The sequence below is a fragment of the Heteronotia binoei genome, chromosome 4 (genome assembly GCF_032191835.1).
Source record: "Heteronotia binoei isolate CCM8104 ecotype False Entrance Well chromosome 4, APGP_CSIRO_Hbin_v1, whole genome shotgun sequence".
NCBI classification, from domain to species: Eukaryota; Metazoa; Chordata; class Lepidosauria; order Squamata; family Gekkonidae; genus Heteronotia; species Heteronotia binoei.
Window position 1 is genome coordinate 105,945,675 of NC_083226.1, and position 27,928 is coordinate 105,973,602.

General features: G+C 41.7%; 1 protein-coding gene across 1 annotated transcript in view; it reads right to left on the reverse strand.

Annotated features, from left to right (window-relative positions):
* FER (FER tyrosine kinase) overlaps positions 1-27,928 on the reverse strand; it is a 295,373-nt gene that overhangs the window by 46,474 nt on the left and 220,971 nt on the right. The window contains exon 17 of the mRNA XM_060235624.1: positions 18,620-18,743. Within this exon, the coding sequence (XP_060091607.1) occupies positions 18,620-18,743 (124 nt within the window). The remainder of the gene's footprint in view (positions 1-18,619; positions 18,744-27,928) is intronic.

Sequence of the window (27,928 nt, forward strand, 5' to 3'; positions counted from 1 at the left end):
GTATGTCTGAAAAAGCACCTTTCCTATATCTTTACCATCTTTTATACCTCCACAATTAGGAGATAATGCCCTTCTTCCTGTACTCAAAACTACCTATTTTTGATTGCAAACATAAAAATGTGCATGCAACTGCTGTTGAAATTAGTTATCTTTAACCTGAGGAAGAGACGAATTGGGGAAGGAAAGACACATGTCAATACTGTTGAAGAATTTTTTTAAGTTATCTGGCAGAACCAGAAAAATAGAAAACAACTATTGATAGTTCTATGCTGTATAATGAAGACAGGGAAACAGCCAAATTATAATAAGGATGAAACACTGGGAACAGTGTTTCTATTTCTACCTATATAGAAATTATTTGTCAATGAAATAATCCATTTAGCTATGCAGCTGGGTCTCCTTCATGGAGGCTAAAGCCCATTCCTTATATCTCCTCCAAGTATAATTCTGCATGGAAATTATGGTCCCTACACTTAGATCCTGCAAACAAGCACAATTTCATGAGCAGTGACTGTTAATATAAATATTTGGGAATGAATAAAATATAATATAATTAAGAATGTTCATTTAGTCTGATGTCATATCAGAAGCCTGCTGTGCCACAGCATAGTCAAACAGTGGGAGATTACTACTTTCTTTTCAATTTTTTGAATCACATTTTCCCCTCTGGCAAAACTAGCTTTTAAAAATGTCTCTTGATAAGGCCAAAGTGAAACTATCAGCTTGTTTAAGATCAGTAATAAATGATCAGTAATAAATGCTTCCATATGAAACTAATTGTTCAACAGGGAAAAATGCACATTTTCTTTTGTGCACTCAATTGATAGTTTATCTTTAACATAAGCATTTCCTTTTATCTAATTCCAATTTGCCCTCTTTGCAGATTATTTCTTCATTATCCTACCATGCTGTGCAAACTCCAAAGCAAATGCAGGAATCTGATTTGAAAAGTGCCATATACCATTAAAAACCCTACTCAAAAGTAAATTATTTCCTTATGCAGCTGTTTGTGCAAAATATGTGTGCAAGACAAATTTTTCACATGATGAAAATAAAGAGGGGAGAACAAGTAATTTTTATCCACATCCTTGGATTGGGAAGTAACAATGTTCAGAAGAAAGGCTTGCAACTATTTGTGTGTGTAGCACATGGCATTCGCTGAGCTCATTCAGTTATAACATTTTAGTTGATAAATACCGGGTACAACAGCAGTTTGCAGTAAAGCTTTTTAAACTTCTGATGTGAATATTTGGATTTTCCACAACTTCAAGAACCCCCAGAATCAGAGTGAGCTTCTCCTAGGAACTAGAAAATCTTTCTCCAGTTTTCCCTAGAAGCTACTCTCTGAGACAGCCACAGTCTCCCCCTTAAAACATTCATAAATATCAAATAGCAAAGTAGCCTGTAAGGAATGGAATGTGAAAAGTGGACAAACTCCCTCACACAGATTTTTTGAATTTACTTTTAAAAAGATGCCTCATTCAACTAAATTCATTTTCTCTGAGAAGAAACAAAGCAATTCCCTATTCCTTAATCCATTTGGTTAGTATACTGAACTTAAATATGTTCAGTTAGTTTTGTTAGTTCCCAGAAAGCTACTAAAAAGTGTTCTGTTTTGATATGTCAGTAGACAAAAATGTAATGACAGTCAATTGCTCAAGTTGTGTGTGATTCAGTGGCTCTCTATTAGGGATGTGAATGAATCTAGTCACTAACCTAATTTTTTTTTTTAATATATTTTTATTGTACATAGTACAGCAAATTATAATATAACATATTAATTTGAAAAGTTAATTTCACACATTTTGTATATTTTTACCATAGACATAGTTCTTCTATTACATTAGGAATCTCTTCTTAATCTAAATATTTTAATGTAGGACTCCAGACTGGAACAAAGTTTGCTGAGAAAATCTGAACATCAACATCTGGATGTGACTTTTTGCCATGATATACAAATTCCATGTTTTATTCCAGTGGTGTATTTGCAGTCTTGTTTGATTTTTCCAATGGGATTCTATGGTATTTTTAGCTGCATATAATAAAACAGAGACTATTTCTAAGTATACAGGGGGACACTTTTTAGTTTTCCAGCCATTTACAAAGACATGTTCAGTGTTAAATTTGATTGATACCTCTTATTAATTTAGCTTTATTTAATACCCCAAAATTCTGAAGTTTAAGGCATTCTGTCCAACAATGGAGATATGTCCCTTGTTGGTTACAACCTTTCTAACAAATTGGATTGGCAGAGGGGGAAGATAAGAGCTAGTTTTTGTGGGGTGAGGTACCAAAAATATAGTGTTTTAAATGCTGGTAGTTTTACATCTGAGATATTTGAATTAAAAGGTGGTGAGTTCCAAATTAAGTTCCATTCTGCATCTGATAGTACTTTTCCACAGAGTTTAAGTCAGCACAATTGGTACAATAGAGGGTTGTTGCTGTCTATAAAATTTAAATAGATCCAGGTAGGCGACTGTGTTGGTCTGAAGCAGTAGAACAAAGAAGGAGTCAAGTTGCACCTTTAAGGCCAACAAAGTTTTATTCAGAGTGTAAGCTTTCATGTGCTAGAAGCACACTTCATCAGACAATAGTATGGAATCGCAAGCAGTCCTAAATACAGAGAAAGTGGGCAGTGAGTTAGTATGCAAAGTCATGGAAATTTTTAGATTAAAAGAATCACAAATTGTTAGTTTGTGTTGACTGCACTGAAACAACTAAGGGTAATATAAATCAGAATAGCAGACTGATGTCTATGTCATAAATAATCCTGGGTGTGAAGTGCAATAGATGAGAGTCTGTTGTAATGTTAGATCTGGGTTAAAATGAGGGTATAGGTTTCTCAAAGGTTTAATTTAAACATGTAACACACATATACACATAATTCTAGTTTGCTATTAGAAAAAAAATCTTAAAATATAGTGGAAGATGGGTTAGTATATGTAATGAGATAAACAGCCAATATCCCTTATTTGAGTATGTCAATACAAAAACATTATTCTGATACACTATTCTAAAAGAGGAATACATTGTAATACTATGGATATATAGCTATACTTGGTGAAAGTGGTTTTAGTATATGTAATGAGATAAAAAAAATGGAAAGGGATGGTCCTCAAAGAACCTGACCCCAAGATATTTAGTGCTTTAAACATAAGAACCGGCACTTTGAACTGTGCCTGAAAACAAATGGGCAGCCAGTGCAGCTCTTTAAGCATGGCATGATATGATCACTCTGTACCACCACTCTGTCTGGCTGCTGCATTTTGGATGAAATGAAGTTTCCAGACTGTTTTCAAAGGCAGCCACACATAAAGTGTGAGGAAAAATCCCTTACAGAACATCATAATCACCAACTTGGTTGCCAGAGAACCTGGAGAAGTGACTCACACACGTCTGGCCAGAGAGTGTGGGTAAACCTATCCAGGGGCGAAAGGGACTTATGCAGTACTAGCAGCCATTACGCTACGAAGGCACTCAAGACTGGTAAAGAGTGCCCAACAGGAGAATGGATGGCTTCCCGTCGTTCTGTATGACGTCCATCCCGACCATGGAGCGGAGGAGACTGCGCCGCCAGGAGCTATCCAGGTGAACGGTTTTGAAGCACTGACCATAGAATCCACTGTGGAGGGCTAACACCACATGCAGCCATCTTCCTACCAGGCCTGACTCCATTCCAGCGAAGCGGACAGCTCACGTACTCACCAGATGTCACCTGTGCCTGCAAGCAATCTACCCACCCCAGGAGTTGCTAATCGTCCAACCGCCACTGTCTTTGTCCAACGGAACCCAAGACAAAGACTGATGCCAAGAAGAAGAGGAAGACCATCTTCAGCCTGAGCCAAGTTCCTTTGTGTAAACCGGGTGTTACCTAGGCAATGATCTGGCTCTCTATTGTCACTTTTTTAGATAAGTTTGATAGTCTTAAGCATCTCCCCACCCAGTATTCTTCTCCCCAACTGTCATTTTGAAGCCTCACCCTGGTCCATTTCAACCTGAAAGTTCACTCAGGTATCCAGGATCCAAGCAAGTCCATTGGTCAAGAACGGGTACCCAATTAGGTGACACCAATGAACTTCCTATTGGCTATTGTAGTAGTCCAGCCCTTATGGTCACTGCGAAGCCTCCCCTTTTTGTGAGGTCATGCATCAGCTGACCGCCTTCCTCCTCCCTCGTACTTCCCATCCCCTAAGGGCTCAAGAGAGTCCTTATAACCTGTGGACTAGCTACCCATAGGTGTGCATCTAGCAGTATCCCAATTCCGCTGCATAGATCCATCCCCGATTCTAAGGCCAAGTTTTGGGTCCCCTCTCCCACTTCCTTGCTCGTTGCCATTGGAGCCTTCCTTGAAGACTATGATCGGTAAATCTCACCCTGTTCGTCTACCCATGTATTCCCCTATCTCTCTATCTATTTTTCTTAGGACTGTGTGTATGATTTTATGAGTATTTTATCTTGTATGGAAGCCTATATTTTTCTTAATAAAATTTAATTGTTTTATTTTTAAGCATTAATTTCTGGACGTGGAATCCTGTATACACAGGTAAAAGATCCTAAGCTAGGTGCCCACCTGACAATTCCCGAACCTCGTTTTGAGGGCATTCTGGCTTATAAAAGCACCATGCAGTAGTCTAACTTGGAAGTAATCTGAGCATGGAATGTGACCAGAAAATGTTTTTTGAGGAATGGCTGTACCTGGCATATCATCAAAAGTTAATAAAGGGTACTACTTGCTAAAGGAGGAGACCCAAGCCTTCAATCCTAGGGCAGGATCAAGAAGCAGCCCCAAATTGAGAACTTGTTCATTCAGGAGGAGTACAACCCTGCCCCCAGGACAAGCTGCCTCCTCAATCTTTGACTAGCTTTGTCACTGACAGCTAGTACTTCAGTCATGCCTGGGCAGAGCTTCTATTTACTGGTCCTTATCCATCCTATCACCTTTTCCAGACACTCGTTCAAGCCTTCCATAGACCCATCCAACTCAACTGTTAAGAAACTGCATATTTGTAGCACATAGTTCCAAATCTCCTGATGATCTCTTCTAGTGGCTTCATGTAGATGTTAAACAGCTTGGGGGTTAAGACAGAATCCTGTGGGATCCCACAGTTTGGTGTTCACTATCAGACTGGAAATCCAAATTTCCCTTCTGAAACATTTAAAACACTGATGTGGTATGCTAAGGTGAAGCCAGGTTGGCAATTGTGCAAGGTATTTTTTCAGCAAAAAATTGGCAACAATGACATTGAAAAGCATGTAAATTAACTCAGAGCTCTACTGTGTTAAAAATGAATGAAAGAAAAATAAGTTGCATCACTGTTAGTGAGAAGACATTAATGGTGTTCAGTTAGGCTCATAAATATCAAGTTTTCTAAGAAATCTATTAAATCAAGGAGTTTGGACAAAATATTTTGTACTAAGGTTATCTTCCATGAAAAATGACATTTATAATAATGCATAGCATGTAAATCTTTTTATCACACACCTAGTGATTCTAGCCATCTCCTGTTTTCTGACCTTTAAAACATGATTATAAAATATATCTTATTATTTGTATCCACTTAGTCTCTGGTAAACATTCTGAACTGGAATAAATAAAGTAATATGCTTAGGCATATTATTTACTTGAACTATGTGCTTGTTTTCTTCAAGAAAAGTATTACCCCAACAGCAAAATGTGATGTAATTCTTTCGTGTATAAGTAATCACAGTGCACCAGTTACCATTATCTTGAAATATGGCATCAACTTCCACTGAAGGATCTTGCTATGAACACAGAACGCATAGTTCATTATTTCTAAAAGGCAAAACACCAACCTTTAGAAACAACTAATCTGAAAGAAAACATATATATATATATATATATATATATATATATATATATATATATATATATATATATATATATATATATATATATATATATATATATATATAAATCTTGGCTGCCACAAGTCAAATTGCAGTTTGTATAGTACTAGGTGGTCAGCTATACTCATCCTCCCTATCCAACAAAAGCTGGTACTCAAGAATAACTTAGGTTTGCAGCTTTATATTATGAGACAAAACCTTCCATTTAATTTTGTGGTGGAGGAATTTACAAAACTAGGTAGGGTTGCCAAACCTCATCAGAAAGCTGGGGTGGGGGGAGGGGGAAGGAAAATATCTTCTGGGCACTCCATTATTCCCTAGGGAGACCGATTCCCATAAGGTATAATGGTGACTTGATCTGCAGGTATCTGGGGCTCTTTTTAAGGTCCAATTCTATGAGCCCCAAAAGAAGGTGCCCCTATCCTTCATTATTCCCAATAGAGGGAAGTCATTTTAAAGGTGTGCAGTCCCATTAAATGTGATAGCCAGAACTCCCTTTGGAGTTAAATTGTGCTTATCACAACCGTGCTCTGGTTCCACCACAATGTCTCTTGGCTCCACCCCCAAAGTCTCCAAATATTTCTTGAACTGAACTTGGCAACCCTAAACCTAGGTGATAGAATGTTCAACAAACACAGAATTTATGCTTGAGTCATCAAGAACACTGGGCTGAAACACAATCTTTTACTTGTGGAACTTGAAAAAGGAGGGTCCAACATGAGTGATTGAATCTTGCTTACTTGCCTGGCCAAGGTGATAGCTACAAAAAGGCAGTCTTGGTTGAGAGAAGTTGCAGGGAACAGGTGGTCATCAATTCAAAGTTTGGCCATGAGTTTTAAGGGGACTGAGATTCTACTTTGGAGTAGTGGGAGGTGAAGGGAGAGGAAAGAATAGGCAATCAATTGAGGAAGATAGATGTTTCCTGTACAAGTTTATGGAAGGCACATATAGTGGCAAAGTGAACATCAACTGAGAAATTAGCTAAGTGCTTGCCCACTGAACTAACTAAGACATGGAAAACAGATGAAAGGGAGCAAATTGTGGGGTCTATCTTTGCTATAGTAAACCAGGCAATTTAAATGGATAAGACCTTCCAATGGAAAATTTTCTAGCCTTTAACAGAATTGTTTGTACTGGCTGAGAGAAAGTCAGGGTAGAAGTTGAATGAATAAGGCAATTGTGGTGGACTTCTTCAGTTTGTAGGTAAGCTGGAGCTAGAGGCTGTGAGTGAGCTCTGTTCCCAGAGAGAATGGTGAACTAGCTTTGTCTTGGCCAATAACAGGCAGTGGACTATGGTTGATGTTCCTTTTTGCACCTTGCTAAGGCTGTGAGTAACCAAAGGAAGAGGAGGGAAAGGAATTAGTTCGTTCCACCCACGAACTTTGGCTGTGTTAGCTCAGAACTTGGCCGCATACTCCCTCACTAATTTGGATCCCTGCTGCAAGTCCCGCAGGGTAATGAGGGCCCTAGTTTCCTGCAAGGGGTCATCGTATTGGGTTAACAGTGCCTGGAGAAAAGCGGCCACTGTATCCAGTTCAGGGCTCCTGGTCTTGTACAGGCTTACGTACCATCATTTCGCAGCCCTCTTGAGCTTCGACCTCAGGTAATCCACTCTGCTGAATTAATCGGGGAAGGTGTTTCCCCAGTAGTGCATGAAGCTGTTGGCTTGAATGGAGAAGTATTCCACCTCTTCTGGATCTCCGTCAAAAGTAGCGTCCAGGTCTCTCCCTCTCCCATAATCCCGAGAGATATGGGGCAATGGAGGTGGCGGTGCCGCCGGTTGCCTCACTGGAGATATTTGCCCTACTCTTGGATCTGTTGGCTGCAGCACTCTCTCTAGTTGTCTCCCCATCTCTTGTGCCATGAAAGTAGCATTGGCTTGCATCTCACCTCTCAGGCATTTGGCCATCTCAGCCATTTCATCTCTCAGAGCCCCCTGTCATCAGGATCGGGTTCCTCTTCCTCCTTGTCCGGGCATGGCAGATCTGGGTCACCTCCATCCTCCTCCTCCTCATCTGGTCTTGGTTCCTCTCGACCACTTCTTCCCCCGGCTCTCGTACCATCCTGGTCGCTTTCTCCTCCTGCTCTCGCCCGTCAGGATGGTCGTGCCAGGATCGCTTCTTGCCAAGCTGGTGCCTCATCTATCAGGGTAGTGGAGGTTTGGGAGAGTCACACTTTCGAAGTGATGAAGAGTTGTTGGATATGTAGGGGGGACCCTCTCCCTGTGACTCAACAAGCGTCGATGATGTGCCACGGCGGTGTCTGCACCCTTGCGCCTTCTTTAGGCTCGTCTCTCAGTCTATCCGGAGTGGTAGGGAATCTGCTGTTATCTGGGGTTCTCTCTGCCATACGGTTAAAAAGTTGCCAGTCTGGTTAAATTCCCAAGGAGGATTACTTCCAAAATGTCAAGCATCTATATTTTGAAATAATCAAGCTTTTGTTTTAAATCAAAGACTTGTTTTATTGAAACTCTATGACTTGCTCCGAGGGCAGATACATTGGAAATAATACTGAATACAAAGTTGCATAGTGTCTTATAGGCTAGTTCAAAAGGCAGGGTTACAGATAACTTCAAAATAATAACATAAAAATGTAAATGGGGATGAAGTTTCAAAGGCTACTCACTACTATCTCTTTAAGACTAAGGAATGTTCACATCTCCATTTCTCACACATTCCCTGCTAGCTGATAAGGCATGGCTGGGGGAGAGGCACTTTACACCTTTTAATACAAGATTACGCTACACATCCTGAGACGAGAAGGTTTTATTATGCATCCACAGGGGGGAAGGAAAAGAGAGGAGTGAGAGTGGGAAAGGGAGGGGAAGAAGAAAGGTATGGATAAACCAGCACTTAGAAATAGCATGTTTGACACTTAACACAGCACCAGGGAAACTGTGACACCCTGCCTGTTCAAGTAATTCATGGGTGTGGTACTGCCTGTAAAGATGTACCATTTTCCCTCACACAAGGGAAAACAAGCTGCTAGAGCATACCTTACTACTGTCAATTCAAGAATGTTGATATGTTCTCTCATGGGGACCATAACCCACATTTACTTGAGTGATTGCATAGCAGGCTCTCCAACCCAAGTGAGGCACTGGTAACCAGGGATACATGAGAGATACAGATGCAAAGGGGGCCCCAGCAAGATTTGTTCAGAAGAACCACCAAAGCAAAGTTTTGAGAACCATCATGGGAACAGAGACTTATTTGTAAGGGATGTGCTGGAGGGGAGAGAATACCCTAACAGACAAATTCTGAAGTACTCTGAGTCTTTTGGGTGTGTCCACACTACACTAAATAATGCATTTTGCAACTGGATTTTTACTATTTAAGAACAGCAAAAATTCAATTGCAAAGTGCATTATTTAGTGTAGTGTGAATGCACCCTTAGTCTGCCAAAGGGAACTATTAGAGTTGTAAAAGCTGTACATCTAAAAATCTTTGGATATTCTTATGGTTTGGAAACAGCAAGAGGTTTTGTTCACTGTTTGCAGAATGCTGGCAAAACTGTCCTCAGCAGGGTACAGTCAAGGACTGCACTCACAAAGGTTAAACACTGAGTGGGATAAAAGGACCAACTTCTCCAAGTTCACCTAAACATAACTCTTGAAGGGTGTCCGGAATAATAAAAATTTGAGAAGACAATGTCCATGGACATAAACATGAGCAAGATGCTGCCTGCTGGTATTCACAAAGTGTTTTTAGAAAATGTTCATCATCATGTGGGACTTTCGCCAAGCAGAGCTTCTGACTGGTTACTGGAGAGTTGATTGGCTTCGCTTTGGCTGCAACAGCCAACTTGCTACAACAACACAAAGGTTTTCACTGCATGACTGAAGGGAACCTGCAGTGGCCACTTCATGGCTGGCTTCACCTCCTTTGACAGACATTTTATGGCAGCCATTTTGTAGCTGCATACAACATGCCTTGTCAGAATTTCAGACGTTCCTGTAGACTCAAAAAAGGTTGTGTACTCCTGGCCTAGAGGAACCTCTACCTAAGTAATGATTGGGGTATACAGGAGTAATATCTAAGGATCTGGCTGTCACACAATTCTCTTTAATCTTTTTAAGTCTAGCATCTTGGTTGGAGTTTAAAAGTTCACTCCCCTCAAAGGTATGTCTTCTATCCTAGCTCTAAGATAGTAGGAAAGGGCTGTAAATATCTGTCAGACACACTTCGGGTTACAGCAGAAGCTACAGACCAGCTATGGAAAAGAGAACTATTATTATAACAAGTGCAAAGAACATGAAAAAGAAAGAAAATATACATATATGAGATTCACCTAACTTCATTTCTCAGGATTCAGTTTAGCAAGTTGTGTACTGATAATATGGGATTAGTAAAAAACATTTCATTGTTTTGTATTACCACACATTTTATAAAATATGGTTTAATGATTCATGTTGATACATAATGCATGATGCACAGTAAAACTTTCATAAGATATATTTATGCAGCAAACATTTTTTCATTCAGCCATGGATCTGCATTATAGGGGTTGGGGGTTTTATGCAGCCAAAGGGTTTTTTTAATGACTCAAAAGGCAGATATGATAATAGCAGACCTGACTGTTCATGTAATTTATATAAGAAATGACTCCCCATATTTAAGAAAGAAGGAAGAGAAGGGGAGGGGAGGGAAGAGAAAATTTCACTCCAGAGGATTAAAATTGCTCATTAATGATCGGATGCTATTCTTCTCCCTCAGTATCTTAAATGGTGAGGAACTAAGCACTAACAGAATGGTATTAACAGGAAAACTTCATTAGATAATATTTATATAAAGAAGCAAAGAGAGCAAGCAAAGAGATGTAGGAGGAAAGGGCAAAGAGCCAGCAAGTAAAAAGCTGAACATGCTGAGCAGTAACAAAAAAGAAAATAGTTTCCCCCCGTAAAGTTGTTTTAATGCATGTTAAAAGTTAATCATATCCGGCAACTCATAATAGGGATACCTAGGAGATAAAATGTCCACATAAGTGATGTCAGTATGATAAATAACTATGGATTCATAACAAATTAAATGAAACAGGATAATACTGACCTGTCTGTGATCCTTGGAAAATAACACTACTATGAAAAGCACACTTTGTTTGCCGTTTCATGTGCTTCAAAGCACAAGACACAGCTTGAAAATTTACAGTTTAAAAAACCCACACTATTTTGAGGTCAATGAAAAGCCTTCAGTGCACCTTAGGTCAACTTCAATTGCACCAAGACTCACATGTGGTGTTTGGTGGGCATTTAAATAATGTGTAGGAGGTAAAATGAACACAAAGGCATTCAGTCTTTAGAGAACTCAAACAGTCTAAACATCTTCTGCACTATATTTGTGCAGGTGAGGATAAGGGGAATGCACCCTCAGAAGGGACCTCTTCTTCGGTTGGTGAGCGGGTATCCTTTCGCGCCAAGGAACCATCCCTGGGCAGGGGGAGAGGGGGGGTCTTGGTAGTTGGTGATTCGATCCTTAGGCAAGTAGACAGCTGGGTGGCGAAACCGCGTATTGACCGTATGGTGACTTGCCTGCCTGGTGCGAAGGTAGCGGACATTACGCGTGTAGTAGATAGGCTGATAGACAGTGCTGGGGAGGAGCCTGTGGTCATGGTGCATGTTGGCACCAACGATGTGGGGAAATGCAGTCATGAGGTCCTGGAGGAGAAATTTAGGCTGCTAGGTGGGAGACTTAAGGCCAGGACCTCCAAGGTGGCCTTCTCGGAAGTGCTACCTGTTCCACGTGCAGGGCAGGAGAGACAGGCGCAAATTAGAAGTCTCAATGTGTGGATGAGACGATGGTGTAAGGAGGAAGGGTTTAAGTTTGTTAGGCACTGGGATGCTTTCTGGAACAAGCCGGAGCTGTACAAAAGAGACGGTCTCCACTTGTCTCCGGATGGAACCAGGCTGCTGGCGCTTAAAATCAAAAAGGTGGCAGAGCAGTTTTTAAACTAAATCTTGGGGGAAAGCCGACAGGAGATGGAATGTCTCTGGTTCGGGAGGACTCGTCTCAAAGAGATGAAGGGTTGGCTTCTATTTTTCTACCGAGTAACGGATCAGAGTTGTCCACTGTGATGGTGACAAACAGTATGGACTGTCTGCTAGAGTCTCGAGGCGGCAGGAGAGAGGTGGCGGGCCTAGCTTGCTTGGGAAATTATAAATGTTTGTATGCAAATGCTAGAAGTGTCCGAAGTAAAATTGGTGAATTGGAATGTTTAGTGTTGGGAGAAAACATAGACATTGTGGGAATTTCAGAAACTTGGTGGAATGAGGAGAATCAGTGGGACACGGTGATTCCTGGATATAAGTTATATCGGAAGGATAGGGAGGGAAGGGTTGGAGGTGGGGTGGCTCTGTACGTCAGAGAGGATATACGGTCCAGTAAGACTGAGGTCAGAGAATTAGATTCCCTTTTAGAAATGCTTTGGGTTGAAATAGAGGGCCCAAAAGGAAATTTAACTATGGGAGTTTGTTATCGCCCACCAAATCAAAAGAGAGAGGACGATTATAATATGATGGAGGGATTAAAGATAGCAGCTAAACGTAAAAACTGTGTCGTAATAGGTGATTTTAACTACCCGCAGATTGATTGGGTCAATATGTGTTCTGGTCGAGAGAAAGAGATTGAGTTTCTTGATGCTCTCAATGACTGTGCTATGGAGCAGATGGTCTCAGAACCTACCAGGGGTGGGGCGATCCTGGATCTGGTCCTAAGTAATGCCCAAGACTTGGTGAGAGACGTAAAAGTGATTGCGCCGCTTGGGAACAGTGACCATAATGTTATTGATTTCACCATTTGTATAAATAGGGAGTTGCCCAAAAAGACCGCCACAACCACATTTAACTTTAAAAGGGGTAAATTCTCTGAGATGAGGAGGCATGTGAGGAGGAAACTGAAAGAAAGGTAAATACGGTCAAAACCCTTGGGGAAGCTTGGAGACTATTTAAAACTATAATCCTAGAAGCTCAGATAAAATACATACCACAAGTTAGGAAAGGCACAAACAGGTATAAGAAGAGGCCAGCATGGTTAACAAACAAAGTAATGGAAGCTGTAAAAGGTAAGAAGGACTCCTTTAAGCGGTGGAAAACCAGTCCAAGTGAGATTAATAAAAGGGAACACAGGCAGTGGCAAATCAAATGCAAGACTGTGATCAGGCAGGCAAAAAGGGACTATGAGGAGCATATTGCAAAAAACATAAAGACCAACAATAAAAATTTCTTCAAATATATTAGAAGTAGGAAACCAGCCAGGGAAGCAGTGGGGCCCTTGGATGACCATGGGGTAAAAGGATTACTGAAGGAGGATGGGGAAATGGCTGAGAAGCTGAACGCATTTTTTGCCTCCGTCTTCACCGTGGAAGATGAGAAGTGTTTGCCCGCCCCAGAACCACTAATATTGGAAGGGGTGTTGAAAGACCTGAGTCAAATTGAGGTGACAAAAGAGGAGGTCCTACAACTGATAGACAAATTAAAAACTAATAAGTCACCGGGTCCGGATGGCATACATCCGAGAGTTCTGAAAGAACTCAAAGTTGAACTTGTGGATCTTCTAACAAAAATCTGTAATCTTTCATTGAAATCTGCCTCCGTTCCTGAGGACTGGAAGGTAGCAAATGTCACCCCCATCTTTAAAAAGGGTTCCAGAGGAGATCCAGGAAATTACAGGCCAGTCAGTCTGACTTCAATACCGGGGAAGTTGGTAGAAACCATTATCAAGGACAGAATGAGTAGGCACATTGATGAACACGGGTTATTGAGGAAGACTCAGCATGGGTTCTGCAAGGGAAGATCTTGCCTCACTAACCTGTTACATTTCTTTGAGGGGGTGAACAAACATGTGGACAAAGGAGACCCGATAGATGTTGTTTACCTTGACTTCCAGAAAGCTTTTGATAAAGTTCCTCATCAAAGGCTCCTTAGAAAGCTTGAGAGTCATGGAGTAAAAGGACAGGTCCTCTTGTGGATCAAAAACTGGCTGAGTAATAGGAAGCAGAGAGTGAGTATAAATGGGCAGTCTTCGCAGTGGAGGACGGTAAGCAGTGGGGTGCCGCAGGGCTCGGTACTGGGTCCCATCCTCTTTAACTTGTTCATAAATGATTTAGAGTTGGGAGTGAGCAGTGAAGTGGCCAAATTTGCGGATGACACTAAATTGTTCAGGGTGGTGAGAACCAGAGAGGATTGTGAGGAACTCCAAAGGGATCTGTTGAGGCTGGGTGAGTGGGCATCAACGTGGCAGATGCGGTTCAATGTGGCCAAGTGCAAAGTAATGCACATTGGGGCCAAGAATCCCAGCTACAAATACAAGTTGATGGGGTGTGAACTGGCAGAGACAGACCAAGAGAGAGATCTTGGGGTCATGGTAGATAATTCACTGAAAATGTCAAGACAGTGTGCGTTTGCAATAAAAAAGGCCAACGCCATGCTGGGAATTATTAGGAAGGGAATTGAAAACAAATCAGCCAGTATCATAATGCCTCTGTATAAATCGATGGTGCGGTCTCATTTGGAGTACTGTGTGCAGTTCTGGTCGCCGCACCTCAAAAAGGATATTATAGCATTGGAGAAAGTTCAGAAAAGGGCAACTAAAATGATTAAAGGGCTGGAACACCTTCCCTATGAAGAAAGGTTGAAACGCTTAGGGCTCTTTAGCTTGGAGAAACGTCGACTGAGGGGTGACATGATAGAAGTTTACAAGATAATGCATGGGATGGAGAAAGTAGAGAAAGAAGTACTTTTCTCCCTTTCTCACAATACAAGAACTCGTGGGCATTCGATGAAATTGCTGAGCAGACAGGTTAAAACGGATAAAAGGAAGTACTTCTTCACCCAAAGGGTGATTAACATGTGGAATTCACTGCCACAGGAGGTGGTGGCGTCCACAAGCATAGCCACCTTCAAGAAGGGGTTAGATAAAAATATGGAGCAGAGGTCCATCAGTGGCTATTAGCCACAGTGTGTGTGTGTGTGTATGTATATATATATATATATATATTTGGCCGCTGTGTGACACAGAATGTTGGACTGGATGGGCCATTGGCCTGGTCTAACATGGCTTCTCTTATGTTCTTATGTTCTTAGGTCAAATGTTATCAAGAGTATCTAGGTAATGCATACCCTAAAGACGGGAAAACATTTAAAAAATTGCAAAGCCTACTTGACTATTTCACCCTTTGGCTATGCTAGGATATTGATAGTGAACCTGAAAGACTACAATAAAAAGCTGTAAATATCCTCAGAATTCCGTATATGAAGTAAATTCAGTATATGGTTTTCATTAGCTGTCTTGCCATTTCTATTATCTGAAGCCTGTCCATCTTGCAATTTTTTTTTTTAACAATAGCATCCCAAACTGAATAGTACTTCAAAGTGGAATAATAAATGCAATGACTGAGCAGCAATCTGGGTACCTTATGCAGAAAACATTTTCATCTGATAATATATTACATTATAAAATACACCCCTAAAGTAATTTAGGAAAACCTTTCCAGGACTTCTATATATGGATGTTTTGCTCCACTCTGGAAACCTTTGCAGGGGTGTTAAACATGCAGCCCAGGGGCTGAATAAGGCCCCCGGAGGGCTCCTATCAGGCCCCCGAGCAACTGGCTGTCATCTGCTTCCTTCTTCCTCTCTCTTGCTTCCTTCTGCATCATGGCCTGCTTTGCCAGGCTTGCTCAATTGCACAGGAGCTACAGAGCAAAGTGTCTATTTTTTCCATTGGCTTAGGCTCCTCTATTGGGGAGGAAGGGGGGGAGGCAGAGCTTGCTTTGCCAGGCTCTCTTAATCTCACAGCAGAGATACTAAGTCAAGCCTCTCTTCCTTCTATTGGTTGAGGCTCCTTCCCCTCCTGGTTCCCTGGGGAAGGAAGGAAAGAGCCAGAGTTTCCTTTGGCCAATTACCTGGATCCCATGGGAGAAATAAAAAACAACACCTTTAAGACCAACAAGTATTAATGTTTTAAGCATGTTTTATTTGAAGGGGGTTTTTTTTAAAAAAATCTTTAATTGTGTTTGTCTGTGTCCTTTATAAAGTTTATATCTCTGCTACCTAATCTTAAATAGGTACACACATGGCCCGGCCTGACAATGTCTCATTTATGTCAGTTCTGGCTCTCATAATAAATGACTTTGACAACTCTGCCTTACAGCAGCACTTTGTTTAAGAGCATTCATATAATGTCTTCTGTTTGTCCTGTTTTTATATTTTCCTGTGATGGGTTGTGCAGTCTGTTTGGAAAGATGTCTCTGCTATGTGGATGGGCAGGTGTTCATTTTTTGCAGGGCCTAGTCAATTTGGTAGGATTTTCATTGTCTTAGTCCTGATATTACCATCCCCTAACCACCACTGGAGGGCTTTGGGAGGAGTCTTTTAAAATAAAATTGAGAATTGCTAGATTATAGCCATGATCTACTAGTGCCAAACCTGCACTTAAAAGAAAAAATCTCTCACCATTTTCATTGTAGCATTATAAGGGAAAAGTTGCAGCCTAAACCTTTACACTTATAACTCTTTTTGAAACTGAAAGCTGGGATCATGGCATTAAAAAATGAAAGCTGAGCTCAAGGCAATAGATAGCGATAACATTGTAACACTATGGTGAACTTCCTTTTTTAAAAAAGTCCACTGGTAGAAAGGGAAGCGGGGGGGGGGGGGGTAGAGGGAATGGCAGGCTGGATCAAGACTGAATTTTCTAAAGGCAGAATGAAACTTCCCTGCCTCCTTCTCCCCACTGATTTCCATGAAATGCAGCTCATGGGGGCAGGAAGAGGGGATTGGCAGAAATTTCTAGTTTACTCTGGATCCAACAAGGTGGTTCGATTAAGCTGAAGTAAGGAAAACTTCTAGACAAAAATAAAGGTGCAAACTTATTTGCATCTTTTCAAAGTTATTTCATGGTTTTTGTTTATAGGGTCAGTCACAAATGATCTGAGACAGTTCCAGTTTCAAACTCTGGGATCACTCCCAGGATAATTATGAATTCTCAATGAAAGACACTGATAACTAATGAAGAACTAGAGTTCTTTGAAATGGTTTACCTAAATCTACAGTTGAAAGAGCACAGCAGTAATTGAATTTCATAGAATCACAGAGTTGGAAGGAGCCTTACAGACCATCTAGTCCAACCTCCTGCTCCACGCAGGATCAGCCTAAAGCATCTCCGACAAATAATCATCCAGCTGCATTTTGAAGACTGCCAATGAAGGGGAGCCCGCCACCTCCCTAGGCAGTGGGTTCCACCTCTGAACTACTCTGAAATCTCCCTCCCCCCCAATATACAGCTGGTACTTTTCTGCTTGTATTTTGAGCCCACAGCTTTGGGTCCTGTCCTCAGCTGCCAAATGGAACAGCTCCTTGCCCTCCTCCAAATGACAGTCTTTCAAATATTTAAAGAGAGCAATCATGTCCCCTTTCAATCTTCTCTTCTCCAGATTGAACATTTCCATAGCCTTCAGGCTTTCCCCATAGGGTTCTTCCTTCAACTATATGCAATATAGTTCTAAGATTCATTACTGTTGCAAGTATATGCTTTCATGAAGAGTTTTATTTAACATTAAAAAGCAGCCTTGGGGAAGGGTCAGCCTTAAACTGCAGGTAAAAATTGTATGTACATGGCTACTTCTGGGTATGGGGGAAATAAGGAGAATAATGCTGAGGGCAGAAGTCTCTCCTAGTGTTAATTTATACCCAGCTTCCCAACGCTGTTTTCTAAAGACAATGTCTGCATCCAATCACAGATCACTGCATAACAGGGAGCTTGACCCTTGACTGCCAGTGGCAAGTAAGAATCAGCTCAAATTGACTACACAGGGAAGCTTTTACAGTCTGAAGAGATAAACTGTTTCAGACAAAATATAACTAAATTTTAAAAAATCATTAGCATCACCCAAATTGTCACCTAAGCATGTGACGCCAAACAAGAAAGTTAGAAATCAAATAAGAAATTTCAAGTAGGGAAATATAGCAGGTTTTTGAGTGTTGCAGTAATTCAGTAATTACAACATTCTCTTTGGAGAGAAAGAGGTGAGAAAGTCCAACATTAACACAGAGTGATTCCTCACTGGCATCTGCTCCGCCCCTGCTCTTCTCCCTGCATTGGCTAAAGTGATGGATTCTCTAATAGTTGCTCCGTGGGCATCTCTTACATCACGGCTTCTTCCTATTACCGTTGTGGCAACAGGATGCTGGTTTTTTTGAGTTCCAGTTGTGGGGATGGGAATTGGAAGTAGCCCCGAAACAAGAGGCGCTGTGGAGTGACTGGTGGGGAATCGACTGCTTGTGCTGAGGCAACGAGAAGCATGGGGCAAATGCTGGCGAGGAATCACTCACATTAAAATATCATACATACAGGCTGAGAAGAAAGGGAAGTCTGAGTTAAACAACTGGTTATGATCTGCAGAATACTTATAGGTTTCAAGAAAGGGTAACAAATTATAATCTCTCTTCCAGCCATGCCGCAGCTTCAGACGGGGTTGTTAACTGGTTAATTAATTGGTTCATAATCCATTGCACCAACTTTCACTATATTTTAGATATGTGGCTCAATGGGAAGCATAATGCCATCCATTAAGAGCTGACAGTTAAATACAGACTTATTGTTTTATAACTGAATAAAAAAAGAGCACATATAAGGAGTAATAGCTAGGAAAAGAGACATGGCATTGAAAAATGTATGAAGACAGCTTTAATTTTCGGTCATCCATTTATCCAGATACTCAAAACTGTAGTGCAGAAGAACATTTGTGTTAATCTTACCTATGGATACAATTTTTGGATTCAAGATATGCCATACCAGCAGCAACATCTAGTGAAAATTTCACTAGCTGTTTAGTCTTGAGCTCATCCTTCTTCTTTCTTAAAAATGAGAGGAAATCACCTCCTAGAGAAAGAGACAGGTAGACAATGAGACATGACAGGGATGATATTCCCATTTATCTCTCATTAGCGATGCATGATTGAACAGGAGTTTTACACTTTCAGATGTGCTTTTCAACCAATTTGTGTGAGTCTAGGATAAAAAAGAAAATGGAAAGATAATACTGCCACCAATATATAGCTTCCTTAAATATTAGCTATAAGGTAAAAACTGCATATTGCACACTATAAGTACACTTTGATAGAATGCTACCAACTCCTATGTATAACTGATTTAAGGGCACAAAATATATACTAGAGTTTAATGAAAAGCAGACACAGCCAGTACTTGGACTAATTAAAAACTATGAACATGACAATAGCTGTTAAGTTTTTTATTACAGCATTTTAATAATGCAGACTAAAACCCAAAGAACCACATTTCTATCTCTGTGCATCCAGAAGCGCTTTTGCTTCATAAAAAGCAGCCTACTAGGCTTCATAGTGAACCTTTGTAATAATGGTATGAAGGTCTGTGTGGGGGGGGGGGAAGAGCAAAAAATGACCATATAGCTTTTCATGTCTCAAAACACATAGGACATTTAAGACCCTGAACTGGTCATGATGATTGATCATATTTGACTAATTTAACAGATAATGTTTGACAAAGACTCCCATGATCACCTCTCTTATCTGTGGGACTGCCTCTCTCCCTATGCTCTGCAACCAGGGCCGGATTAAACCCTGTGAAGGCCCCTAGGCAGTTGAAATCTTGGGGCCCCCCTCGCAAATTATCTCAAGAGTTGGAGCACCCACCTCACCCGCTGCAGCCTGCAGGCATTGGTGGCTAAAAAGGCAAATGCAATATTGAGCTGTATTAACAGAAGTATAGTGTCCAGATCATGTGAAGTGATGGTATTGCTTTACTCTGTGCTGGTAAGACCTCACCTGGAGTATTGTGTTCAGTTTTGGGCACCACATTTTAAGAAGAATATAGACAAGCTAGAAGGGGTCCAAAGGAGGGCGACGAAGATGGTGAGGGGTCTGGAGACCAAGTCCTATGAAGAAATGTTGAAGGAGCTGGGCATGTTTAGCCTGGAAAGGAGGCGGCTGAGAGGTGATATGATCACCATCTTCAAGGACTTGAAGGGCTGTCATAAAGAGGATGGTGAAGAATTGTTTTCTGTGGCCCCAGAAGGTAGGACCAGAACCAATGGGTTGAAATTAAATCAAAAGAGTTCCTGGCTCAACATTAGAAAGAACTTCCTAACAGAGCAGTTCCTCAGTAGAACAGGCTTCCTTGGGAAGTGGTGGGCTCTCCTTCCTTGGAGGTTTTTAAACAGCAATGCAGATCCTGTGAATTTAGGGGGAGGTATGTGTGAATTTCCTGCATTGTGCAGGGTGGTTGGATTAGATGACCTTGGAGGTCCCTTCCAACTCTATGACTCTATGGCTGGTGAGGACTGGGAAAGTTATTTTAAAATTTACCATATGCCACATATATGAGAATATGCTTACATTTCATGTTGAAGATGAATAGTTAGCACATAGTGACTAACACAGAACAGAATTCACAGTATCTGGCATGCACTGGAAAGTAAGTGTGGAAGAGGGAGCATCAAGCATTTTGTGACTCTTCACCTACCCTTATTGCAACTACAAATAGAAATAACCTTCAACAGATATGCATCCTATTTAAAGGTAAGCATGCATACATATCTATAGGAAGGAGGTGCTCTAAAACTGCACTGAACATTGGTTCTCATATTGGTATGGGTCACATGTGCCCCATTTCTTGTAAAAGGTGCCTCATATTCAGGTGAGAGTATTCTATGTACTACAGGGTACTTTCTATTTGTATTTTAAAACATTTATATCCTACCTTTCTCCTACGGCAATCAGTAACATATTTCTAAAGACATCTTACATAAAACCTGTCAGGTATCAAAAACAGACAAAAATCCCTTCATTTAAAATGTCCACAGAAACAAAACAATTTTGTCCTTCTGAAGACCAACAGCAATGTGATCCTTATTAGCTCCACAGAGAGCTTATTCCACAGAAGTGGAGCCAGTAAAGAAAAAGTTCATGAGCATCTGATTGCCAGCTCTGTCACTCCCAGGGAAGGCAACACTAACCAATATTGATCTTAGAAGCACACTGATGGCATGTGGATTCACAGAGACTGATGTCTTTCAGATATTCAGCATCACAATGCTAACCATGACTCCTAGTCTTTTAACATGGTCTACTAATGACTATAAAGCAGGGGTGGCCAAACTTGCTTATCATAAGAGCCACATAGAATAAATGTCAGATGTTTGAGAGCTGCAAGATAGGAAGGAAGAGAGGAAGGAAGGAACCTTTGAATTAGGTGACAGTCCTCATCTAGGATGCAAAAACAATAGCCACATTATCCTTTCTATTAGGTTCAACCCAAATGACTCCCAATATTGCTCAAGCTTTCTCCAGAATTCTTCATCAGTGAACCCCAAAAGCTCACATTTTTTGTATCATCTATTTACTTAAGTTATATCCCATCTTTCTCCCCAGTAAAGACCCGAAGCAGCTCACATCATTCTTCTCCTCTACATTTTATCCTCACAACAATCCTGTGAATTAGCGTAGGCTGAGAATGTGTGTGTAAGAAGAAGAAGAAGAAGATATTGGATTTATATCCCGCCCTCCACTCCGAAGAGTCTCAGAGCGGCTCACAATCTCCTTTACCTTCCTCCCCCACAACAGTCACCCTGTGAGGTGGGTGGGGCTGGAGAGGGCTCTCACAGCAGCTGCCCTTTCAAGGACAACCTCTGCCAGAGCTATGGCTGACCCAAGGCCATTCCAGCAGGTGCAAGTGGAGGAGTGGGGAATCAAACCCGGTTCTTCCAGATAAGAGTCCACACACTTAACCACTACACCAAACCAGCTCTGTAACTGAGCCAAGCCAAGGTCACCCAGCAAGCTTCCATGGCAGAGCAGAGATTTGAACCCAGGCCTCTCAGAACCTAGCCTGACATTCTTAATCACTACTCCACATTTGCAATAAATAAAATAAATAAAGGAGGGAAGAATGCACAAAGGCAGTGGTTTCAGCTGCCATGGAGAATATATGCATTGATGGTGCCAGACTTCCTGAAAGTAAGTCCCACTGAATAGACCAGAGTAGGATTCTGAGTAGACCTGCTTAAGACTCAGAGTCACTGTCAGCTTAACAAGTTGTGAAGATAAAAATGAAGAACAATGTTGTGAGCCAGTTTGAATCCCCATTGGGGAGAAAGGTGGCAAGGTATATATATTTCAGTAAGTAATGATTGGGGGAAAAGTCACAGTGCTGAATTAGGGCCGCTGTCAGGGAGCTGGAGTTCTCTGGGAAAGACAACTGATCTCCAGAATTTACCCAGAGTAAATGGGCACTTTCAAGGGTGGATCTACGGATCCATTCAGCTCCCCCTTGCCTGAGGCACAGCCCCCAGTCTCCAGGAATGTCCTAAACTGGAACTGGCAAACCTACTTGGGCTTACTCCCAAATGAATTTTTTTTGGGGGGGTGGGTGGGATAGGATTGCTTCCTGCTGAACTCCAGACTGAGCATTTTAAGTCCTGGGCCTCTCACTTTTAATTTTACAATGTTAACCTTCCATGCCTAATTTTGACATCTTTTTCCCCCTGTTGCCCCATAGCTAATGAAATATTCCCAGGCAGGCTAGCCTGGCCCTTTTTCATGATACTTTTGGTCAATGAGCCACAGGCGCAGAAAGTCCAACTCGGCCATCCTCGCACTCCAAGGAGGGCAAAAAAGAGCGCCAAGCCCAAGGGACAGGTGCATTCCAAGGGCCCCCCTAAGTTTCCCTTTCACACTGCGAGGGAGCCAGCAGGAGAAACCAGCTGGCTTTTCCTCCCCACAACACATGAAAGGAACCTGCTGGTGGTGAGCTCATGCGCCCCTCCACCCGCGGCATGCCAGGTGCTGGGTCCTAGTGCTCCTCTGACATCTTTCTGTTTCTCCATGCCTTTCCAAACAAGCGCCCAGTCCGCCTCCCCTCCCCTCTCTCTCACACACACACAGAGGAACGCACGAATGAAAGGAGGCCAATGGGTGCTGTTGCAGGAACGGCAAGGAGTTCTGCTCGGAGGAAGAGGTGCAAGGAACACCCCGGCTATGAAAACAGGGGGGAGGGTGGAGTTGGCCCAGGGCCCCTAATGACCTGGGGCTCATAGGAAAGTGCCTAGTTTGCCTGATTGTTAATCCAGCTCTGTCCGCAACAACAACTTTGCTCATGTCAGCAGGGGTTTCTCAGGTGCCAACCTGCAAATAGACAAAATCAACAACTGCCCATACACATGCTTTCTCTGTTGTGGCACCCACCTTATGGAATAGTCTGCCTGAGATCAAGAAAGCTCCCATTCTCCTGGCCTTCTGCAACACTATGCAAAACTGATCAAGATGAGTAGCCAAGTTAAGTCTGTCTTTAGCAGTAGAAAAGAGCAAGAGCCCAGCAGCAAAACTGAATTATTCAAGAGGGCTTTTCTGCTCAGGTAACAAGGTTGCACTGCAGAAAATGGTTTTACAAATTTGCTTGGATAAATAATTAAGGACTGTGGTCTATACTATATATTTAGTTTATTGTAAATTTATTATATAATTTCTGTATAGTTTAATGTATCATATCTATGCTTCATTTTTTTCTGGCTGGATCCAGACTTCTAGAATCCTAATGCTTTGGTTATTGAATGTCCCATTTTTTGTGATTGTACTGGCTTGCTATTTGTAATCTTTGAGTCCCTGTGAGAAAGGCAGACTATAAATAATGTAAATAAAAATAAATATAAAATATCCTTGTGGACAAAATAGTTAAATGTGGGCCAGATAACACTATTGTTAGATAGATTCATAATTGGTTGAACAATTGCACCCAACTAGTACTCATTAATAGCTTTCATTCAGTCTGGAGGGAGAGCTTCAGTAGAGCACAACTGTACTCTGTCCTAGGCTGCTCAATACTGATATCAATGGCTGAGTTGAGGGCACAGAGGAGATGCTTATCAAGTGTGCAGATATGAACGTTGTAACTTCTTGAGGTCAGCCCTGCTGGGGAACTTTTAAGATGTTATCTGGAAACTTTGGTGTTTGTGTTCTGTTTTATAACGGCCAATAGCTATACACAATAAATTTTTGACTGACGGACTGAAGTATGCAGATAATGTGAAACTAGAAGTCACAATGAACACTGAAGATGAAACAGTCAAAATGGCATATGAGACACAATTCAGACACCACACATGGCCACAGGAGCTAACACTCTGGGAGCACCTCTGTTCTCCAGACAAAGCACACCCCAGGGATTTGCCAAGGGACGAGCTGCTGGACTAAAATGAAGGGGATCTTGTTTGGATGGGGCTTCATTGGTGGCAGGTCTTACAGCAATGCTGATTCTGTGAAGCTAGGCAGATCATGAGAAGGAAAGCAGGAAGGATTGCATCAGTGCTTCATTCCTGTGGCCCTTTCTTACATGCCGAGGGAAATGATTCCTTAGAACAGGGATGTCAAACATGCATCCTGGGGGCTGAATCAGGCCCCCGGAGGGCTCCTATCGGGCCCCTGAGCAACTGGCTGTCATCTGCTTCCCTCTCCCTCTCTCTTGCTTCCTTCTGTATCACAGCTTGCTTTGCCAGGCTTGCTCAATTGCACAGGAGCTACAGAGCAAAGCCTCTATTTTCTCCATTGGCTGAGGCTCCTCTTCTCCTGGTCCCCTGGGGAAGGAAGGAAAGAGCCAGAGTCTCCTTTGCCCATTTCACTGTATCCCACGGGAGAGATATAAATAAAGCACCATCAAGACCAACAAGTGCTAACGTATTAATCATATATTATTTTAAATGTTTTAAAAATCCTTAATGGTGTTTGTCTGTGTCTTTTATAAAATTTATATTTCTACTACCTAGCATTACATTTTATGACACATATGGCCCAGCCCAACAAGGTCTCATTATGTCAGATCTGGCCCTCATAACAAATGAGTTTGACACCCATGCCTTAGAAAGTGCTGGGTTTTCCTTCCATAGAAAGCTAGATGGCCATCTGTCAGGGATGCTGCAGTTGCATATGGCTGCACTGAGCAGGGTGGCTGGACTAGATGTCCTGAAAGTCCCCCCCCCCCCGCCCTCTCCACTTTTAACTAACACTCAGACTCTGTAATTGAATCTCTGTTGGACAACTTTCACAGACTGATGTGCTTCATTTGAACAAAGGCATTCCAATATGCCAAATGTTTCTGACCATACGCTGATATGGAATAGGAGATTATGCAAAGCATGTGATTATTAACTTAACATCAGACTTAACCTTCTTCTAACGCTATAGTCCTCAAATTTAAACTGGCATATTTATGAGAGGGATTAGCATTTTAATTACTAACTCCTTTTTTACCAGGTCTGCCAGGGATCCAGGCTTCTTTAGATAGAAAGACAAAAGAGGTGATGGCTTAATTGCATGTTCTTTAATTAAATCTTTCCAGAAAACAAACTACCTTACTTAACCCTTCAGCTGTTCTCTCACCAATTTCCCCACCTAAAAAAAAACATGTTTTCTATTTTTCATCCCACTAATAATGCTGTAACAGTACTGATGCATTTACATAGAAAACAGATACGAAATTATCATAGATCTAATCGGGTGGAATTCTAGCAGGAGCTACTTTGCATATTAGGCCACACATCCCTGATGTAGCCAATCCTCCAAGAGCTTATAAAAAAGAGTCTTGTAAGCTTTTGAAGGATTAGCTACATCAGGGGTGTGTGGCATAATATGCAAAGGAGCTCCTGCTAGAATTTCACCACTGGATGTAATTCTGAACTGTCTCACCTTGCTGACAGTAGAACCCAGAGAATGAGACCCAAGTCAGATCAAGAAAGAATAAAAGAAGTACAATACATAGGCACTGGTCAAAAGCAAAAGCAGAAGGGAAAAGGGTGAATTTCTGGAAGAGACAAATTGGATTCAGGAGCAGGGAGAGGAAGCACAATCAAGAATATGGGATCAGAATGTGGAAGAGCCTAGAATGGAAAGGTGTGTGTGTGTGTGGGGGGGGGGGGGGAGATTTTAAAAGAGTTGATATAAAAGAACAGGGCTTTTTAAAAGCTGGAATGCCTTAGCTGGTGTTCTGGCTCAGCCCTGGCAGCTTCCCTGGAGCCTGGCTGACTGGATGCCTTCCAATGCCCCGCTAGCCAGCCGGGATCAGGGGGCTGATCTGCACTTACGTGAAGGCCTGTTGGTGCCCTGCTGGCTTGTAGAGGCTGAGCTCAGCAACCCTAGAAACTACGTATACTCTTGCAGGCAAACTGTAGAACTTGCATTAGATTCCCAGAGAGCACTTTGTGCAAGACAAGAATGCCCCCATATTTAGTCTGCCCCTAGTTAGAATTGTATAAATGAACATATAAAACTGCCTTATGCTGAATCAGACTACTGGTCTATCAAGGTTAGTGTTGTCTACTCACACTGGCACAGGCTGTCTAGGGTCTCAGATAGAGGTCTTTCACATCACTTATTACTTGATTCTTTTTAACTGGAAAAGCAAGGATAGAACCTGGAACCTTCTGCATACTGAAGTGACTACTGAGCCACAGACCCTCCTAACTCTCAGTTCTCTATTCATTTATGATATTTCTGAGAGGCACATCTTAACTGAGGCTGGATAGTATTGGAGAAGACTGTCTTTTTCTTTAATCTAAAACTAAAAATGGCTTTCATTGCTTTTCTATTCCCTACTTTAAGTGGAGTGGCCTTACCTACTCCAAGCTCTGATGCTTATGATATTCAAAAACTAGAAAGAGATCTCCAACCTTAGCGTTTACTGATCAATTAATAATCCAAGGCTAGTAGTCAGCAAGCAGCCTAGCACACACAAAGTCAGTTTGCAGGTGTATTAATGCTATTGTGTTTACTCACATATACAACAACTACAGGAGAATTTAATAATGGCTGGAGAAAAAAATGTTTGTGTTTCGGAGGTCTAGTATGGGTGGCAGCTTTGTTTCTTATTTCATGCTAGCTGAACAATGATGACGTCGTTTCCTGGTGCCCACTCTCTTCCTTATCTCTTTTCAGATGTCTTACCTCAATTAACCTTCCTTCATCTTACATTTCCTCCTTTTACATTTTCCTTGTCAACTTTACATTTCTTTTGTCCCACTTTTTCTTTCTTCCAACTGTCTTGAGTATCTCTGACCTTCATTTCTACTTGCCATTTCTTCAGCTTTGAGGTATGTTACAAGCAATAAGAGAATGAAAAGATTGTATCAATGGTGAAGGAACTGGGGGCAGGGAGCAAGCTCCACCAGTTTCCTGTAAAGTCCAGACAGTAGCTGGATAATGGGGTGCCTGAGCTCACATCCTGGCTCTTTTTATCTGCTTGAAACTACTTCTCCACAACAGCAGCTCAACTACCGGGGGAGGGGGGGGAAGAAGTGACAGAAAAGGACCTCCACTAGAAGAAATGAAAGTAAATATGAGAAGTGCTAAAAAATGAAGACGAGTATGGGGAAGGTATGCTGCTCATTGCAGACAGGAAAACTCGCTGCACCCTTCTAGTAATGCATCCACTGATACATTCAGAATACCTTCTCTCATAAAGAGCCAAAATAAAATCTATTGTACAAAGTATTATGGAGTCTCCATCACTGGACTCAACTGGATTCTCATTTCAAAGTCTCCAGTCCCACAAAGACTTGGCAGTATTAACTGAAGCCACCTACCAGAAATATATTTAAATGGTAGACTTCCAGTCCTGGAGGGGGAAAAAAATTGAGTCCTCATGATAGCCATCTTGTGGTGATGTCCATTATCTTTTCTCAGAATCCCCAAATTGCCAACAGGCTAAAAAGGTTGGGGACTCCTATCTGTGCTGGACTAAAATATAAAACGAAAGAAATCAGCATCACCTTGAAAGAGCATTTTCACAAGGAATTCCATCTAACAGCTGTGCCATCTTTTAAACTGGGGGAGGAGGAAATGTCAAAAAAAGGGGGGAGGGAAATGCCAAAAAAATTCTGGTTTCAACCCCAGAGAATCCAAGTCTTCAGTTTGATGTAGCAGTTAAGTGTGCGGTCTCTTATCTGGGAGAACCGGGTTTGATTCCCCACACTTCCACTTGCACCTGCCGGAATGGCCTTGGGTAAGCCATTGCTCTCACAAGAGTTGTCCTTGAAAGGGCAG